Source organism: Dromiciops gliroides, chromosome 2, assembly GCF_019393635.1.
Source record: "Dromiciops gliroides isolate mDroGli1 chromosome 2, mDroGli1.pri, whole genome shotgun sequence".
NCBI lineage: Eukaryota > Metazoa > Chordata > Mammalia > Microbiotheria > Microbiotheriidae > Dromiciops > Dromiciops gliroides.
Genome location: NC_057862.1, coordinates 593,499,489 through 593,515,233, shown reverse-complemented (window position 1 = coordinate 593,515,233; position 15,745 = coordinate 593,499,489). Strand labels below are relative to the sequence as shown.

General features: G+C 37.9%; 1 protein-coding gene across 15 annotated transcripts in view; it reads right to left on the bottom strand.

Moving 5' to 3' along the window:
• Window positions 1-15,745, bottom strand: part of CCDC88A (coiled-coil domain containing 88A) — a 155,218-nt gene that overhangs the window by 116,309 nt on the left and 23,164 nt on the right. For all 15 annotated transcript variants that reach the window (XM_043982300.1, XM_043982301.1, XM_043982302.1 and 12 more), the window contains exon 3: window positions 4,540-4,648. In XM_043982300.1, the coding sequence (XP_043838235.1) occupies window positions 4,540-4,648 (109 nt within the window). The remainder of the gene's footprint in view (window positions 1-4,539; window positions 4,649-15,745) is intronic.

Sequence of the window (15,745 nt, the reverse complement as noted above, 5' to 3'; positions counted from 1 at the left end):
CTTTATAGAGCTGCCAAACTTACATCCCTAAAATACAGATCTGACCGCCTCCTTTAACTCAGAAGTTATCAATGATTCCCCACTGACCTACAGTTAGCACTCCACCAACTAGCTCTCTTCTACTTTCCATCTTATTTCATATTACTCCTCTTCAAACTATCCATTCCAGCCAAAGTGGCTTATGTACTTGTTTCCTACCTGCTGTTCAGTTGTGTATGACTCTTCATGACCCCATTTGGGGTTTTCTTGGCAAAGATACTGGAGTGGTTTGCCATTTTCTTCTCCAGCTCATTTTACAGATGAGGAAACTGAGGCAAAAAGGGTTGTGACTTGCCCAGTGTCACACAGCTATATTAAGTATCTGAGGCTGTATTTTAACTTAGGTCCTCCTGACTCTCCAGGCCCAATATTCTACCCACTGTGTCACCTAGCGGCCCAACATACACAGTTTAATCTCCTGCTTTTGTGTTATTACACAAATGGTCCCAAGTTTGGAACACATTTGCTTCCTCACACACCCCTACCTCCTGGAATCTATTTTCTTTCAAATGACAGCTCAAGTGCCATGAGGTTATTAATAACACTACACTTTAAAAAATTATTTAAATATCCTTTGTAGGTATTTATTATTTATGCATAGGCATGCATTATGATAGAGGAAATAACTCTGGATTTGAAATTAGAATACATGAGTGAACCTTGTTTTTGTAACTTGCTATATGTCTTTGCTTAAATTGCATCAAATCATTGGGCCTCAGTTTCCTTATTTGTAAACTAATAGGGCTGGCTCAGATGATGTCAAAGGTTATCTGTAACTGCTCCCTTCTAGCCCCAAAATCTATGATCATCATGACCCCTAAATTATATCCCCCAGTAGACTACAAACTTATTGTGTTGTTGTCTAATTGTTCAGTTGTGTCTGATTCTTCATAACCCCATTTGGCTTTTCTTGGAAAAGATACTGGAGTGTTTTTTTCATTTCCTTCTCCAGTGGATTAACCACAAATAGAGGTTAAGTGACTTGCCCACAGTCACAAAGCTAGTGAGAGTCTGAGACCAGATTTGAACTCAGGTTTTCCTGACTCCAGGCTCAGCACTCTATCCTAACGTGCCTTGCATATTATCTCCTATAAATTTAATAACCATCTCTAATGCTAATGATTTTCAAAACTACCTGACTTGCCTGAAACTCTCTGCTTTGTTCCAATCTTGAGTCTTTCAGAAATCTCAAACTGAAAGTTCAGTATACCTCTTAAAATGCAGTATTTCCAAAATTGAACTCATTATCTTTCCCCTTAAACCCTTCCCCCTCCTATCTTTCTGGTTACTATAGAGGGCAAAACTGCCCTCTGACTTGCAACCTTGAAGTTGTCTTGGACTCTTCACTATCTCTCAACCCCACTACCCAATCTGTTCCTAAGGCCTATATGTTCCATTTTTTCCTCTAATGTCCACACTTGATCATACTGTTCAGATGAATTTAAAATATTGTTCATATTTTTATTTTGATAAATATGTATTTCTAATTAATCTAGTACCAAAAAATAATTTTTAAAAAAATGTATTCAATCTCCAAATGATGCAAGAGTAGACCAATTTTTTTGGTGATTTCTTTTAGAAATCTATTTTAAAATATACCATTACGTATATATCAAATACTTTCCTAATACTGAACAAGGCTGCATTCCTGGTATAAATTCCATCTAGTCACAGTATATAACCTTTGTGATATATTGCTACAATCTTCTTGCTAGTATTTTAAATTTTTGTATCAATATTCATTAGGAAAATTGGTCTATAGTTTTCTTTCTCTATTTTTGCTCTTCCTGGTTTAGGTATCAGCATTATTTGTGTTGTAAATTTGGTATGACTCCTTTGCCTATTTTTCCAAAAAGTTTTTACTGCAATTGATTGTGCTTTAAATGTTTAGTAGAATTCACTGTTGAACCTATGTAGTCCTGGGGATTTTTTCTTAGGGAGCTCATTTATGGCTTAATTCAATTTATTCTCCTAAGACACAGTTATTTAAATATTCTATTTCTTCTTCTGTTAATCTGCACAATTTATATTTTTATTATTCATCCATTTTACTTAGATTGTCAGTTCTACCAGCATATAATTAGCTAAAATAACACCTAATAATTGCTTTAATTTCATCTTTATTAGTATACATTTACCCTTTTCAATTTTTGAGACTAGTAATTTGGTGTTTTTTTTAAATCAATCAATAGTTTATTCTATTGGTATTTCTCATAAAACCAGCTCCTAGTTTTATTAGTTCAATGATTTTCTTACTTTCACTCTTAATAATTTCTCTTTTGGGGAAGCTAGGTGGCATAGTGGATAAAGCACAAGCCCTGGATTCAGGAGTACCTGAGTTCAAATCCGGCCTCAGACACTTAACACTTACTGGCTGTGTGACCCTGGGGAAGTCACTTAACCCCAATTGCCCTGCAAAAAAAAAAAATTCTCTTTTGATTTTCAAAATTTCTAATTTGGTATTTAATTGGGGATTTTAAATGTTTTTTTTCTAGTTTAGTTGCATGGCAAATTTTTTTGTTTTGCTCTTTGAATATTTTATTTTATTTATTTTGTGGGGCAACGAGAGTTAAGTGACTTGCCCAGGGTCACACAGCTACTAAGTGTCAAGTGTCTGAGGCCGGATTTGAACTCAGGTCCTCCTGAATCCAGGGCCAGTGCTCTATCCACTGCACAACCTAGCTGTCCCCTGAGGACAGATTTGAACTCAGGTCCTCTTGACTCCAGGGCCAAGGCTTTATCCACTATGCCACCTAGCAGCCCCCTCTTTGATTATTTTATTGATGTTTAGATGTCTGGCTGCATCCCATAAATCATGGTATGCTGTCTCATTATCGTCATTCACTTTAATGAAATTGTTTCTATTTGTTCTTTGTCCCATTCAGTCTTTTTTTTTTTTTTCCAGCAAAAAACATTTATTTTCCAGTCACACGTAAGGGTAGTTTTCAACATTCATTTTCATAAGATTTAGAGTTCCAAATTTTTCTCCCTCCCTCCCTCCCTCCCTTTCCTCCCCCCTCCACAAGATCACAATCAGGTTATATATGTACAATCCACAAGTGTTTTTTTTATCAGTTCTTTCTACAGGGGTGCATAGTAAGCTTCCTCATTAGTTCCTTGGGATTGTCTTGGATCACTGCACTGCTGAGAGTAGTTAAGTCATTCACAATTGCTCACTGAACAATGCTGCTGTCACTATGCACAATGTCCTTCCAGCTCTGCTCACTTCACTATACATCAATGTTTATTAGTCTTTCTAGGTTTTGGGGGGATCATCCTGTTTGTCATTTCCTGTAGCACAAGACCATTCCACTACAATCATATAGCACAGCTTTTTCCATCATTCCTCAGTTGATGGACATTCCCTTGATTCTCAATTCTTAGCCTCCACCAAGAGTTGCTATAAATCTTTTTTTTGTACAATTTCCCCCCCTTTTCTCTTTTTCATGATTACTATTGTTAACTGTTTCCCTTCCATGACCCCATATGGGATGTTAACCCACAGTTTAAGAAACTTTGATCTAAATAACAATTTAATCAATTGGTTCCATCATTTTTCAAACTGTCACTTGGCTATGATAAAAAGAAAACAAAAAATATCATAGATCTATCATATCTATCATAAATCTTAAGCATTATGTTCACAAGCCTGGTTACCACACACACACGGACACAGATTTTTAAAAATCACTTAATAGAAACTTTTGTAGGAAAACCCAGAGAAACATCAAGTGATCCTCTTAGGAATATCTAAAAAGTTTTGCAAAGAAATAAATTACACTACTTTCAAGGTTATATAATATAGTTGAATACGTTTCCCAAAAAGCATCACAGTATAATAGACCCTGAAGTACTATTTGAATAAATTTAAGTAGAACATTTAATAACTGTAAATAGAGATAGGGACAGGATTATGGATGAGCCCTGTAATTTCATTGGTATAAAGAACTCAGGCTAGGGACCACCAATGCACGTCTGCACTTTCGCTGTAACTTCAGCCACAAAGAGAAAATTGCCCAGGGTCACAAAGCCAGGATGTGCCAGAGGTTAAGACCTAAAACCAGACCTTCCTGGCTTAGAGGTCAGCTCAATCTACATAGCTGTGTCTCATATGACAACAAAAACAACATACTGTGTGTACATTTTCCTATTTTAATTGCAAAATGAATAATTTGGATATTTTGTTCTCTTAAGTACTTTAAACATTCTGCCTTATACTTAAGAGTCAATAAAGTAAATTTTCATAGGATTCAATTCAGTAAACATTTATTAAGGGTCTTCTATGTTCCAGGCACTATGCATTGAGAATACAAATAAGAAATAAGAGAGTCCCTAAACTATATTTTATTATATCATAATTATATCAATATAAAATTGATAGCAAACATCTTTACCAAATAAAATGGAAAACATTTGAAGTTAAACTTATGATATAATTTGGACATTTTTAAATTAACCTATTAAAATAGCATTTTTAATAGCCAAAAAAGAGTTGCTCACCTGGTAATAAGATTTGATTTGTCTCACCAAAATGGATAAATTTTGAATTCTAAGAGAGGCATCATTGTTGACTTTTTTGTTTACTCGTTGACTCTCCAGTTTAGGATTACTGTAAGAAACAAACAAATACTTTAGCCTAAAAATAACAGAAAATTAATCTTTTATTCTAAATGTGAGCTTTTGTCAAATCTTCATTAGCTGCATAAACACAAAAGGGAATAACAGCCAAAAAATCCACAAATCATTTGTCTTTGAAATAAATTTTAAAATATTCCTTTTAATGCATCCAGTGTTCCCCAAACTTTTTATACACTTTGAATTCAATTCTAAGGATTTACAAAGGGGAAGGGAATGAGCATTCATATAGTACCACACCAAACACTTTTACAAATAATATTTCATTTAATCACAACAACTCTAAGAGTTAGGTGCTATTCTTATCTCTATTTTACACATGAGGAAAATGAAGCAGACTGAGATTGTGACTTGCCCAGGATCACAGAGCTAGTATCTGAGGCTATTTTTTGAACTCAGATCTTCCTAACTCCAGGCCTAGTGCTCTATCAACTATGCTAACTAGCTGACCCTAAGGAAAGGTGGGGAATGGGTTTCATCTTCATCTGTATTGGAGTTATTTCAAGTTTTTAATCTTCAAATGAAGTCTATGCTCTGATCCCTTTATCAGACCAAATACCCCTCTGAATGAATAAAAAAAAAAAAAGAAAGAAAGAAATTAGCAATGCTCCAAAGGACTTTAAATATCCAAACCTGGAGGAATTAGAAGCTATTATGAGACCTGGTAGTTGTGAAAAAAACCCTAGGATATTTACTAGAGAGTAGCAAGAAATTTTTTCCTTTGTACTATCCCCTCTTCTGCATTGGTCTGTTATAGTAAACACTGAATCCAGCAGAATTAGCAACTTTATCATCCACTACCAAGTTATGGGTTACTAATCCAGAGAGCAGAAGACCCTATGCAAGGTAGGTTAGCTCTAAGTGGTGTATGGGGGCGGCTAGGTGGCGCAGTAGATAGAGCACCGGCCCTGGAGTCAGGAGTACCTGAGTTCAAATCCAGCCTCAGACATTTAACACTTACTAGCTGTGTGACCCTGGGCAAGTCACTTAACCCCAATTGCCTCACTAAAAAAAAAAATACTTAAGGTCTAAGTGGTGTATGAAGAAACAAAGAAATTCAGAAGCTAGCAGAAATATAGCTCAGACCCCAGGAACAGATCTAGGTTTCTTGAAACCTGCACTGAAAGCTTTCAGGTCTCCAACTTGTCCCTGAGAACATGGAATAACAAGCACTCTAAGAAATCACCAACAGGAATAGCCCAAACTTTCCTTCAAGAAGTACCTCAGAAGATTTACTTCTGGGAGCCAAGATGGCGGAAGAAAGGCAGTGAGCTCCCGAACTCATGACACGGTCACTCCAAAAAACATCCAAATAACGCCATAGGAAAATGCCCGGAGCAGCAAAACTCACAGAAGAATGTGCTGAAATCATCTTCTAACCAAGAATGGCTTGGAAGGTCAGAAGGAGGGAGCTGCTGTGCTAACACAGGAGTCGAGCCCAACCCCACAGTCACCCTGACACAGATCCAGTCCCAGGAAGGCCTCACCAGAGAAGCAGACCCCCAGAGCCTCTGAATCAGCTGAAGCGCCAGTGTTGTCCGGAACTAAGCTCACAGGCTGGTGAGTGGGCTGAGCCCTGGGCAGGGGGGAGATTACAGGGGTCTATGCTGGTGCTAAGGCAGCACTTGGATTTTACACCCCTGCTGAGAACCAGGAGGTAGGCTCCAGTAGCAGTGGCCCAGGTGGGGGAGGGGCACAGGCTCCTCAGAGCTAACAACCACAACACACAAAGCTGGTTGATTAGCAAGTTGGTCTGGGGTCATCTAAGGACCAGGGAACAGGCCAGGTGAGTGAAGAACCTGATTCTCCTTAAATCATACCACCTGGGACTTCTTAAGCTTGGGATACTGCAGCCTGGAAACAGTGCCCCACTTTAAGGAGCTAAAAGTCAAGTAAAAGAAAGGCAAGATGAGCAGACAGAGAGAGGTGAGGACCATAGAAAGTTTCTTCACTAACAAGGAAGACCAAGGGACACCCTCAGAGAAAGATGTCAACATCAGGGCCCCTATATCTAAAGCTTCCAAGAAAAATATGAATTGGTCTCAGGCCATAGAGATGCTCAAAAAGGACTTTGAAGATAAAGTTAGAGAGGTAGAGGAAAAAATGGAAAGAGAAATGAGGGTGAGGCAGGAAAGACATGAGAAAAAAGTCAATAGCTTGAAAAGTCAAATTGGCCAAATGGAAAAGGAGGTACAAAAACTCTCTGATGGAAATAATCGCCTAAGAATTAGGATTGAACAAATGGAAGCCAGAGACTTTATGAGAAACCAAGACACGATGAAGCAAATCCAAATGAATAAAAAAATAGAGGGCAATGTGAAATCTCTTCTGGGAAAAACTGCTGACCTGGAAAATAGGTCCAGGAGAGATAATTTGAAAATTATTGGTCTACCTGAAAACCATGATCAAGGAAAGAGCTTAGACACCATCTTCCAAGATATTCTCGGGGAAAACTGCCCTGAAATTCTAGAAGAAGCAGCTAGAATAGAAATTGAAAGAATCCACCAATCACCTCCAGAAAGAGATGCCAAAAGGAAAACTCCTAGGAATATTATAGCCAAATTCCAGAGCTCTCAGGTCAAGGAGAAAATATTGCAAGCTGCCAAAAAGAAAGAATTCAAGTACTGTGGAGCCCCAGTCAGGATAGCATAAGATCTAGCAGCTTCTACATTAAAGGACCAGAGGGCATGGAATATGATATTCCAAAGGGCAAAGGAAATGGGATTACAACCATGAATCACCTACCCAGCAAAACTCAACATAATCTTTCAGTGGAAAAAATGGGACTTTAGTGAAAAAGAAGACTTTCAGATATTTGTGATGAAAAGGATGAACTGAATGGCAAATTTGACTTTCAAATACAAGACCCTAGAGAACCATAAAAAAATTGGAGCTGGGGGACACAACTGGGGTTGTATATGGTTGGGCAACTGTCTTCTGTCTGAGGCCGGGTTTTGGTTGGGATCCCCCTGGGTCCAAGGGTGATGATTTGTCCAGTGTGTCACTTAGCTAGGTGATGACATCTTTAGGGTTGGATTGAGGGGTGAAGGGAATTCACTGGGGGAGAAGGGGAAGGGCAGAAGTGAAATCCTACATGAAAGTAACAGGAAAGGGCTTGTGGAGTGGGGAAAGAGATGGGAGAGGAGCAGGGCACTAAATGAATTTTATACCCATCAGAAAAGACTCAAAGACCTTAAACTCATCAGAGCTGCCTCAAAGAGGGACTAACAAACACACCCAACTGGGTGGAGTAATCTGTTTAATCTGGGCAGTAAATGAGCCTAACACTCATCAGAATTGGCTCAAAGACCTCAATCTCATTAGAATTGGCTCAAGGAGGGAATAATGTACACACTCAATTGGGTGGAATAATGTCTCTAACCTTGCAGGAAAATAGGGGAAGGGGATAGAGAGGGGCAAAAGAAGGAAGGGCAGAGTGGGGGAGGGGACAGACAGAAGCAAATCCCTTTCATGTTTCTTTTCTTTTTTTTTTTTTTTAGTAAGGCAATTGGGGTTAAGTGACTTGCCCAGGGTCACACAGCTAGTAAGTGTCAAGTGTCTGAGGCTGGATTTGAACTCAGGTCCTCCTGAATCCAGGGCCAGTGCTCTATCCACTGCGCCATCTAGCTGCCCAGCAAATCCCTTTCAAAGAGTGATAGGATGAAAGAAGATGGATAATAGAATAAATATCATGGGGAAGGGAATAGGATGAAAGGGAAACAGTTAACAATAGTAATCATGAAAAAGAGAAAAGGGGGGAAATTGTACAAAAAAATATTTATAGCAACTCTTGGTGGAGGCTACGAATTGAGAATCAAGGGAATGTCCATCAACTGAGGAATGATGGAAAAAGCTGTGCTATATGATTGTAGTGGAATGGTCTTGTGCTACAGGAAATGACAAACAGGATGATCCCCCCAAAACCTAGAAAGACTAATGAACATTGATGTATAGTGAAGTGAGCAGAGCTGGAAGGACATTGTGCATAGTGACAGCAGCATTGTTCAGTGAGCAATTGTGAATGACTTAACTACTCTCAGCAGTGCAGTGATCCAAGACAATCCCAAGGAACTAATGAGGAAGCTTACTATGCACCCCTATAGAAAGAACTGATAAAAAAAACACTTGTGGATTGTACATATATAACCTGATTGTGATCTTGTGGAGGGGGGAGGAAAGGGAGGGAGGGAGAAAAATTTGGAACTCTAAATCTTATGAAAATGAATGTTGAAAACTACCCTTAATGTTTGTTGCTGGGAAAAAAAAAAGTGCCTCAAATCCCAGCCTGAACAACAATTCAAAAGTCAGGAGGTAGGTTGGAAGAATAAGAGAACAAATGAAAAAAAGGATTCCTGCCCTTCCCCCCCCCCCAAAGAGCTATTGTGGTAGCAGAGAAGCTCAAGACACAAACAGGAAAAAAGAATCACTCAGAAACATAAAAACACAGTTCGGGAACAAGGAACTAGAATACCTGGAAGAGATGAATCAACAGCTTAAAAAACAGATCTAAAATGTCTTTTTAGAAGATTGAAAGAGTACTTGAGGACAAAATTGGAAAAGAAATTGGGCAGAAAGAATTGTAACAGGTTGACACAAGGGATATAAAACCTTGCCGAAATAACAAACTCCCTGAAAATTGTAATAAACCAAACAGAAGCCAATAAGTCCATGAGGCAACAAGAAACAGCAAAATAGAGTCAAAAGGCTAAAAAAATAGAAGAAAATCTAGGTATCGCATAACAAAAACAACTGACCTGGAAAACAAATAGAGGAGAAAAAAAATTAAGAATCACTGAACTAACCAGATGCCACGACCAAAAAATAGCTTAAACATCATATTTCAAGAAGTCTACCCAGATGTTTTAGAACCAGACAACAAGCAGAATAGAAAATCCACTGGTCACCCCTGAAAGAAATCCCAAAATGAAAACTCCTGGGAACAATATAGTCAAAACCCAGAGTTTCCAAAGAAAAAATATTTCAAGCAGCTAGAAAGATTTCAGGTACTAAGCAGCCACCATCAGGACCGCACATAATTTAGCGGCCACCAATTTAAAGAAGGAGAAAACTTAGAATACAATTTTCCAGAAGGCAAAGACTAATACCCAGCAAAAATGAGTATAATGCTATGGTAAAAAGGAAGCATGAAATTGAGGATTTCAAAGCATTCATGATTAAAAGACAAGAGCTGTATAGAAACTCTAAGGTTCAAACACAGGAGTAAAGAGGACATTAAAAGGTAGACATGAATGAACAATGATAAGGGACTAAACAAGGATAAACTGCTTACATTCAAGTATGGAAAGATTATATATATGTTCTTTTTGAACCATATTATCAGGGGTCATAGAGGGAGTCCAATTAGACATAGCCTGATAATCATGATGGGCAAACAAAGAGGAAGGAATGAAAATGGGGACCATATGACATTTGAACCCCCAAAATAAAGAATATTTACACACAGTTGGGTACAGAAATACATTTAAATCAAAAGAGAAATAGAGAAAGGAGAGAAGAGGGAATTAAAGGGAAGGTAGGTTAAGGGAGAGATTAGTCCTAAGTGGTAAAGAATAGGAATTTAAGAGAATACCCATAAATTGGGCAATGGATAAACAATTTATGGTATATAAATATGATTGGAATACTACTATGTTGAACTCTAATCAACTATGTGCTATCTACTTCTTGATAGGGAGATGAAGAACACAGAATGAGATTTTTTTTTTTGGTACAGGGTCAGTGTAGAAAGTTCTTTTGATTGACTATACCTGTTTATAATGGGTTTTGTCTTTCTTGTGTTCTAAATTGGGTGGGGGTAGCACTGGAACTGGGGTAGAGGGAGAGTTTGAAGTTAAGAATGAGAAGGCAAATCTTGGTTAAGGCAAATAAAATTTTTAAAAATTATTTTTATTAACTATATCTTCTGTCTTTTCTAGTCCAAACATCATCTTGGGGAGAAAAAAAGAAGCAAAACAACTAAGCAATTCTGCTGCTGTCCTCCCAACAGATACCATCATGCTATGTACCCTGAACAACAATATTATTCTTTGATACTCTTTACCCAGAATAATTTTTGTTATTCCCTCTTTGAGCCATCTCTGATGATAGCAAGGTTTAATCTTTGCCCACTCCACCCCCATTGTCCCCTCCATTAAAATAGTTCTTTTGTGCCTCTTTTGGGGGAGGAGAACAATTTACCCCATTTAATTTCCTCCCTCCTTCTTCCATGCAATTTTCTCACCCCTTTATTTTGTTTTTGAGGTATTATCCCATGAATGTCACCTTATAACCACAACCTCTGTCTACATATACTTTTTCTAATTATTCTTATAATAAAGTTGTTAAGACTTACAAATATTACCAGATTTTTTTAAACCTTTTTTATTCTTTTCCTTGCTAGCTACAGCTCATTCTGAGGTTTAATATGCCATACCTACACTTTTTTTTCAGAATACATATATTTTTCTATTTGTAGGAAAACTATGCGTTTTCCTGGTCAAAATATAGTACCAAAGTCAGGGTTTTATTTTGTTTTCTTTTTTTTAACTCTCAATTGTAATAAAGGCAAAAATTAAGGCAAAGAAAATGTCATTTGCTTTCTATGCTTGTTGTTCTGGGTCAAGTTCACTTGCCTGCCAAGGCAGACATCCTGAATTTTGTTACTCTCCCTTCAAGCTATCAACCTATATCAATCAACAAACATTTATTAAGTAGCCTATAAGGTGCCAGGCACCGAGCTAGATTTCTTCTCCCTTGTTTAGCCAAACTTTTAGAAAAAAGCCACTTTTCCTTTACTTCCTTTATCCCCTTCCACAAACCTTTATAATCTGACTTCCCAAAATATTCCCTAAATGAAATTGTTCCCATACCAAAGTCTTAGCTGTCACTAATGACAGTTTAAATAGCAAATCTAAATGGGCATCCTTCTTGACCTCTCTAACAATATCTGACATTGCTTTATCACCCTCTCCTCTTAGATATACTCTCTTTTATGGATTTTTATGACCCTGCTCTTGATAATTCTCTTACTTGTTTGATTGCTACTTTGCTGTATTTTTATCCATATCATGACACCTAACTATGGGTAAACCACAAAAGGATTGTCCTGGGCCACCTTCTATCTCCAAACTCTCTGTGACCCATCACCTCCTATGAATGTTATCTTTATGCTGATGATTCCTAGGTCAATATATCAAGGCTCAAGTCTGTCTCCTAAAGTGCTGTCCTACATTACCAACTATTATATGTTACAAACTTGATGTCCTACAAACTACTTAAATTCAGTTATGTCTCAAACAGAATTCATTTCTTCCCAAGTGCCAGCCCATAGACTCTCCCTTTACTACCATCATTCAAACTTCCTCTGAAGTTTACAAAATCAACATTTTCTACCCAATCTAGATAACAATGGCTATTATAGACTGTACCCTACCCAACCCCGTGATTTTCCCTCCTACTCAAAGAGATTAGTATCTGGCTCAGTCTTCCTCTTCTCTACCAACTCTTATTCGAAAAGGACATTGATATCTAGTTATTGCATAGTGTTTTCTGTTAGCCTTAGTGTCTCTGCTCTTTTCAGGGCATTATATTGTCTCTGCTGGCTGTGTCATTATTATCATGCTCTACTTCCAGCTTTAGTTTTTATCTCTCCACATCTACTCCATTCTGGCTACTATATCCTAGGATACAGTGACTAGAAAGTCTCCTTGATAAGGTCAATCAGATAGCTATTTAGTCATAGCCAAACACATAACTAGGGTAACTGTTGAACAATTACTCAATTGACAAGCATTTATTAAGCACCTTTGGTGTGCTACACACTATACTAAATGCTAGGATTACAATGACAAAAAGTGAAGTAGCAGTCCCTGCCCTGAGAAACTTTCAGTCTATGGAGGGGAAAACAATATATGCATCCATAGGTATGTACAAAAAAGAGGGCTGGGGAGAGGAATTAGCTGGGGAATCAGGTGAAAACTTAATGCAGAGTCTGACATTTAAACTGAGTCTTGAGCCAGATACCTGAAGGAACTAGATCTTTTAAGAGGGAGAGGTGTGCCTTCCTCATGGTTGGTTTAATAACCTACGGAAGTATATCCCATGCATATATGAAGGGAATTATCTCTAGTCTTTTAATTTGATTTGTTGTTTAAGTATTTATTGTTCTGAACTAATTGTTTATTGTAGTATTTCCTCTGACTGGCTAGAGAAAGTAAACCTATAAGTTATGGTTCTTAGTGAGTACTGACCTAAAAAGCATTTTGAATTTGTGATCACTTTTTGAGAGAAGAAATTAATTCTGGAAATAATTACACATCTTTTCAATTTTTATCTGCTCTTTGTCTTTCTTCTAGTTTCACCACTAAATGTCAAAGGGATGTCATTGTTTAGCTGTACATCTTGTCAATCTTTTCATAAACGTTTTTCCTCTCCACTTCCTTCATGCTGTTTTAGAGCCTAAATCTTCTACTGCTTTTCCCTATGTGAGATTTAAAATTGGATACTAGAGCATTAACCTCCCCTTTTAACCCTTCTCTTATTTATCTCCCAGACTAGTAAATTAAAGAAGCCTCTGATCTTTAGTTAGAGCTTTTATTGTTTGTAAATTACAAGGTGTTGTTGATTAGAGAGATAGGGAAGTAGAAATACAAACAAAATAGTCTTAAATCTAAACTTAGTCTATATGCCGTATAAAACCAAAACCCGTATAGGGCTCACCAAAAAACCCAAGGCCACCGCTGAGGTTGAGAACCACATCTCACGCCTATAAAACTCTAAGAGACATCCAGGTCATGTGAGCAACAAGATTGCAGAGTAGTCATTTTTTCTAATCCCCACCAACTCTCAAATCTCTCCAAAACAGAAATTATGCACCAAAGATAAAGCAACTTCATCTGTTTCCATGATGTAGAACACCCTGAATCCAAAAGCAGGTTAAAAAAATTCCAAAAACAGAGCCTGAGCTCACCCATAACCCCCTCTTCACCTCCTACACCAGCAGTAGTGAGGCCAGACCCAAGGGCAAAACTTAAGTTTACATTAAAACCCATTTCTACACTCTGATTCCCATTCACTCTTTCCAGTGCTGTAGAGCCTCAGCCTCAGGCCTCAACAGTTAACCTGGTCATAGCCCCTTCAGAACAAAAGCCTCCTGGGAAGGTGAAACCCGGAACCACCAATGCTGGAGAAAGCAGCCTCTGTAGGTGCCAATGGTAAAACAGGCTCTGAACTGCCAGTGCTGGGACAGATCACCAGGACAGGACACTGCATATTAGAAGCTGTGTGACATTCTACTAAGCCTGAGGGAAGAGCACAGCATCAAGCTGGGGCCAGTTCTGACCACCCAAAAGTCATTTGGGGAAGAGACCTAGGCTGATGAACTGTGAATTGCTCAATGTGGAAGAAAATTGAGCTGATCTGAGATTCAGCTCCCCCAAAAAACCACCAACAGAGGAGATGGAGTCAGAAATGAGGAATAAGGAAAACAAGGTGGGCACAGGGGAGACTGAAAGTACCAAAGATTCCAGAAAGAAATCTCAAAGACCTTTAACATAAATAGATTAACCAACAGGAAAAACAATAATAAGAGAAGGAAATGCTAGTAAATGAGTAAACGTATCTATAAATAAATACCGAAAAAGGAGGAACATGATCCAACACTTGATGAGGCAGAGGACTCTATGAAATTTGAGGAGAACATCGTGAAGTCTGAGGAAGGGAGGAAATGAAGGAGGCCCTACTTTGAAGGTAGGAGGGAATTCTACTGATGAATGCTTCTATGGGTGATAGGAGAGGAGGACCTTACACTAGATGAAACCTAGAGGATCAGGAAGAAAGAAAGCTGGAACTCTTGGAGACAACAGGCACCTGGAGGAGTGGGAAAGCATAGAGAGAGGGAAGAGATTTCAAAGCAAATGTAGGGGGGAAACAGTCAATGAGAGGGTATAGATCAAGGAAGGGAGGTCCCCTACTGTGGAGTAGAGTTCTCTCTGACACTGGCAATAATGGGCATTGTTCTGAGAGTGAGGCACAACAGAAAAGGGATTCCCCTTGGGCAGAAAGCATGTATAGGGCAGAACCTAAAAAGGATACCTTTGAAGCTTTGATTGCATGAAGAATACAGAGAAAAGAAAGACACCAAATGATAGCGGTCTGAATTAGAGAATTAGGATAAACAGAAAGAGAAGATGAGAAATGAATAAAAAGAGTGAAAGAAACCCTTTAGAAAAGAGGCACAAAAATGAAATTTTTTAAATTTGTGAAAATAACCTTCTACTCTAAACTAGTGTTGTCTCTGGATGCTATAATTCTTCACTAGGAAAAGAAATCTAATATTCCTGGTTCAGTTGGTTTTCCTTATTTTGGTGACTGATTTCAATTGGTTAAAATTCCTGAAGAAATAATGATAGTTTTTTAAAAAATCCATTTCCCATTTTTCAGAATCAATACCTTAAATAATTCAGGTCAGAACTGTCTCAATAAGGTAACACATCCTTTCATTTTTAGTCTTATTTCAAGCTCTGTGCTAATTATGAGCTTTAATCTGATTATACAGAGAAAACCCAGGAATGATCCTCATGGCAAAAATTACTCTTTATTTGGCACCAGCCATGTTTAGGATTTCCTGAACTCTTTTCTTAAAATATTCATAATTTATAAGTGTGAAGTTTCTGTATATTTTATTGTGTTTGCATAATTATATAATAATATTACCAAATATTATTACATAGCACTTTGAAGAGCTCTTTACATACAATGTCTTATGTATTCCTAACCACCTAAAAGTAGGTTCCCTTCCTCACACCACAAAGAGCTCACTTTGTGCTTTCTTCCCCACAAAACAAATATTGGGCTACCAGTACAAAAATAATATATCTACTCCATTTTTTCCCCTCCCTCACAATCCTTTGGCTCTCTACTCAGCCCTTCACAAGCATGCTACCTTTAGCAACGAAACAAAGGCATAAAGAGCCAACACCATTCCTTTTTCTAGACAATATGTTGTTCTACTTAGAAAACCCCAGAAAATCTGCAAAGAAATAGGTAATAGCCCTTCAACAAATTAACAGTA